This window comes from Marmota marmota, unplaced genomic scaffold, assembly GCF_001458135.2.
Source record: "Marmota marmota marmota unplaced genomic scaffold, marMar, whole genome shotgun sequence".
NCBI classification, from domain to species: Eukaryota; Metazoa; Chordata; class Mammalia; order Rodentia; family Sciuridae; genus Marmota; species Marmota marmota.
This window is the reverse complement of record NW_025999842.1, coordinates 32,531,342-32,535,993: the sequence shown is the minus strand read 5'-3', so window position 1 is coordinate 32,535,993 and position 4,652 is coordinate 32,531,342. Positions and strand designations below refer to the sequence as shown.

The following is a 4,652-nucleotide window of genomic DNA, read 5'->3' as shown; positions in this document are numbered from 1 at the left end:
TCCTTGTCGGCGGCGGGAGCGCTGCCATTGGCCTGCAGCTCCTCCTTGGCGCCCGGCTCGGCGGCCGCGGGCGAAGCGTCCCCGTTTACTTTCACGTGGCCATTCTCCTGCGGGGCAGAGAAAGTGGGAGCGTCACAGATGCGGCCCGGGCAAACCGCTGTTCCTTCCCCCACCCCAGGGGCCAGAGAGACCAGATTCCCTAAGGCATCTCAGGGTCCAGAATCCCTCGGTCCCGCAGTTGTGGGGAGGAAGGGTTGGGGCCCAGCCAAGAGCCCCCTGGATGAACAAATGGGGTAGCGACGTTTGGGAAGCCCAAAAGGCACAGCAAGAGCCTCCACATCCAGTAGATGTCCTAAGGACCGAACCCGAAATGTGGAAGGCAATGGATAACTCTTCCAGCCCTTGCCTCACGGGCTTTGGAAAAGGAGCCAGTAATACTGGATACAGCAAATGCCCTTTGAAAGAAGGCACACAGCCCTAGCTGGTGGTCTGTGCCTAGGTCACACATCCGCTTTTCTCCCTAAACCCTAGAGGCCTAGTCAAAACACTGAGAATGCCCCGGGGGATCACAGCACTCCAGCCAGGAGCGCCCGCTCTGCGCACTTAAGGCACTGCATGCGCCCTTGGCCTTCAGACCGGCAGAGGGCGCTGCGCTTCCATCTCGCAGAGCTGGGCGCAGGCGAGCGAAGAGGGGCGGGGCCGCTTGGCCACCCCGCCCTGCCCAGCCGGGCCCTGCCCGCAGGCCAAGGCGCCCCCGAGCTGGGATCGTGCTACCCGAAGAGTCCGCAAACAAAGCTCAGGTGGCTTCCCAGCCTCTCGGTCGGGTTCAAACCCACAAGGATGGGGAAAACCCATTATTTCTGAGGTCTCGTTTGTGCTTCCAAAACCACCTTCGCCCCTGATTCGGCAAAGCCTGGGCAGTTCATTTTGCATTTTTAACGGGTTTTGAAGCAACTGGCAGAGTCTGTCTTACCCCAGTAGATTAGCCCAGGCGAAGCAACACGGTCTCCGCTCTAGGAAAAGAGGCGTGGTGGGTGCCCAGTGTTTGTGAAGCAGCCACCCATGGCCGACCTCTAGCGCCCACCCAACTGTGGCTAGCTGCTTGGGTTCGGGCAGCGCTGGGGCGGCCCCTCGCGGGTGGCCGAAGCGCCACGCACACGAACAACCCTAACCGAAACGCAAAAACCATCTGGAGAGCTTCTCAAAAGATCCGCCTAAGGTTCCCACCCCAGGGATTGCCTTTAGAAGTCAAATGGGTGTGTAATTCCACAGACAGCTACAAATAAGATTCAGACAGTGGGAAAGCCCTACCGAAATATACCGAAAGCCTTCTGTCCAGTTCAGCCAGCCACCTTTCCTAGAACCCAGGGCACACCGCTCGACATACAATAAGACAGCCCTTGCCTTTTTGCCTTTTCCCAACGCCATCCCCATTTACGTTTCCCCCCTTCTCTCTCTCTCTCTCTCTCTCTCTTTCCTCCTCTCTCTCTCTTCTTCCCTCTCTCTCTCTCCCTCTCTCCTTTCTGTCATGAGCNACACACACACACACACACACCACCAGTTCAGATATCTCGAAGGCGACCCAGTCTCAACAACAAACACGAAGGCTACCCAAAAACCATTGTGCCCCCAAATACAAATGCACCCTGGCTTAAGGGGGAACATCTAGCTAGTCACGTTCTGCCATTCTCCAAACCACGCCATTTTAGACGATTTATCACTCTTTTTCTCCCGTCTACTCAAGAATGCGCCAGGATTCTCCGGAACCACTTCTTTGGGGTAGGGGGTGGAGGTACCCCTCCATGAAAAATTGACAATTTAGGCTATCCTTTTCCATTCAACTTTCAGACTAGAATCCGGCCACGCTCTTCTTCACCGAATGCGCCCCGGGCGCGAACAGAAGGAAGGGAAGCTTCGAGACTAGAGAAAGACACCAAAGAAATGACCAGAACTACAGGTAGAATTTACCTGCCCATTCGCTTTGGAAGGCGAGGAGGCCACAGCCGCCTCCCCGGGCCTCTCCGCGGCGGCTTCTCCCTTCGCTGCGGTCTTGGAGAACTGGGCACCCATGCTGGCTTCTTCAACAAAGAAACTCAACAGATCCAAGAGGGGAAACAAAGAGCCTTGGGTTGGTGTAACGACGGGGCGAGCAGCAACAGCGGCGGCAGCAGCGGCAACGGCAGTGGCGGCACACACACCGGAGGGAGGGGGTGGGGTGGTGAGGACAGAACAGAACCGATTAAATACACTCCGATAAAAAAATTTTAGTCGAAGAGATCAAAAAGCAGCAGCGCAGGAGGGAGGGAAAAAGGTGGAAAAGTCGAGCACACAAAAAAAGGAGCCCAAGTGTAGTTTTTTTTTTTTTAAGAAGTAATAAAAAAAAAATCCCAGATTTGTAGCCGCACTGTAGACAAGAGGAAAATGGAGAAATCTCCCTGGTTGCTAATAAGATGCGGGGTCCAACGCCCAAGTGCACAGATGAATGGGCTCGCGGGCGCTGACGCGGCCCCCGCGCGCGCCGGCCAATCCGCGCGCCGCACACAAAGCAGGGGGCGGGGCCTGTGCGCCCAGCGAACAATGGAGCCGCGCTTTGCAAACGGTTTGAAAATCAGCTTCAGACAGAGAATTAATGTCCTCCAAATAAATAAATCAATTAAAAAATACATGCCTCTTGCCTCCCTCTGCTTGAAAATAATAATGCATCCCTTGATTGGCTTGCTTTGTTTGGAATTAATTAACGCGGGAGGGGGGTACTTGTGGATGGAGGCGGAGAAAGCGTTAACTTGACTCGCACTGACTCTTGTCGGTCTATATCCGTGTCTGTCTCTCTCCACTTGCTCCCCTCCCCCATCTTTCCCGTGTGTTTATGTATATGTATGTGTGTGCGAGTGTTAAAGACAATGGGTAGCGTTTGTGTGTTTGCAGCATGTTTTCCTTCTCCGCGTTCCATATGGGTTTCACAGATAGCGCTCAGGGTTTGTTTTTTTTAACAGCAGCAATTGTTAAATCGTCCCACATTGAAAGGTATTTAAACCACGACTATTGAATTTCACCAAACGAGATTGCGAGTTGGAATTAGGTCTGTAGGCCAGATGTGGAAAATGCAAAAGCAGCAAAGAGCCGAAGCCACACACTCCCTTCCCTCTCCCACGTTGGCATGAAATAAAATATTTTGAGATTGGCCTTTGGAGCTCATCAAATTCGTCTCTCTGCCTATTCCCAATTCGTGATGGCTTTTCACCATATAAATTAAGGGACATTTACAGAAGATCGAAAATGCTTGTATTATGATCATTGTATGAAATGATACAATTAATTTTCCTCTGTGATGAGACACAGACTCTAGTAGACGAATCTATATTCACAGTTGGGATGCTGTTACTCGTGTCAATATGGGTCGTTTTCAGCCTACTGCCAACATCAGAGGGACTCTCCTTTTTGAACGTGTGTGTGTGTGTGTGTGTGTGTGTACACGATAGCGAGTGTGCTCCTGAAAGGAATGGAGGCAGGCAGCAGCTATGAAATTCTAAACAACCGGATTACAATTCTAAGAAGAAATTGCCTGTATGTTGAGAGACCCTAAGAAAAACCTTTGGACGCTTCAAGTCTAACTTGAGAGAAAGGAAAAGCTTCATAATGGTACGAACAGGATACCTCCCTTGGCCTCTACACTCACCCGGTGCCACCAAAGTACCAGAGGCTATTAGTGTGTAAAAGACAAGGCATTGATTTAACGTATCTGGGCGATGGAGGTGGGGCTCTAGGATACAGCCTAATACGTATTCCTCTACCACCCACATTTTTACTCGGGAAAAAGCCAAACCATCTATTCTAGTTTACATTTAGTGATCCTGTAATGTGAATCATCTTTCCCTTATGGAAGTGAGAAGCAGTCGAGGGAATGGTTCATTTCTCTGGATGCTGGCTCTGAATTCTCAAACAGCTTTATTTTCTGCTCATTGTAGGGAAATAGGTCACACTCTGAGTGAAAAGGACAGTTGGTTCAAGCCAATAAGTCTTTGTTCAAGTGTTGCTTTAAAAAAAATAACCAAGCTGAACATCGTTAGGTGAAGCTTCATTTTCTCACTGTCCAGTTCCTTCAGGTGTATTATTCAATCACGAAGTCGTATTCCAAAGAACAGATGTAGAGACGTTTCCGTAGAAATGCATCTTGCCAACAAACGTGTTATCGTCACCCTTAAGGGAGCCTGCTGGCTTGGCCCAAGTCCCCAGCCGCCAGGATGGACGCGAATCCCGTGTATTAGCAGAGTTCCAACTTGAAAAGCCAACTGGGCTGATCCAACACCACCATCCAGGAGATTTTCAAATGCTCATTTAAGGTTGCTCATGCCCCCCCCCCCCACCCCAACTACGCGAAAAGTGCCCCTGCCTCTCCACACCCCCCTCTCCGTTTTAATTTGGGGTGATTGCTTGCTCGCTTTCGGATTTTCTCCCAGACGCGTCCTCAGTCCCCATTTGGGGGCTGCTTTTATTGCTCCTTTGTTACCAGGATGCCGAGTAGCTTTCCCCCCTTTTCTTTCTCGAATGCCTATTTGCCTGGTATCGGCTCGTCTCCCGGGCAACGGCCGGGGAAGATTTTGAGCCTGGGGCTGGGGGAGGGGGAAGAGGCGGAGCCGGCGCCGGGGATGGGG

At 51.6% G+C, this 4,652-nt stretch overlaps 1 protein-coding gene across 1 annotated transcript; it reads left to right on the top strand.

The window, feature by feature from the left end:
- Window positions 1–615: 615 nt before the first annotated feature.
- Window positions 616–2,439, top strand: LOC125615900. The gene is made up of 3 exons (XM_048800372.1): window positions 616–819; window positions 987–1,256; window positions 1,849–2,439. Exons 1-3 carry the CDS (start codon window positions 616–618, stop codon window positions 2,266–2,268), a joined length of 894 nt encoding a protein of 297 aa, XP_048656329.1. The 3' UTR covers window positions 2,269–2,439.
- The last annotated feature ends 2,213 nt before the right edge of the window (window positions 2,440–4,652 follow it).

Excerpts from the sequence above, each read along its gene's own strand:
- LOC125615900 (XM_048800372.1), top strand. The coding sequence starts at position 616 with ATGCGCCCTTGGCCTTCAGACCGGCAGAGGGCGCTGCGCTTCCATCTC. Across the intron at positions 820-986 it reads GGTGGCTTCCCAGCCTCTCG|CCCAGGCGAAGCAACACGGT; the intron begins GTCGGGTTCAAA and ends CCAGTAGATTAG. Across the intron at positions 1,257-1,848 it reads TGCCTTTAGAAGTCAAATGG|ACTAGAATCCGGCCACGCTC; the intron begins GTGTGTAATTCC and ends TTCAACTTTCAG.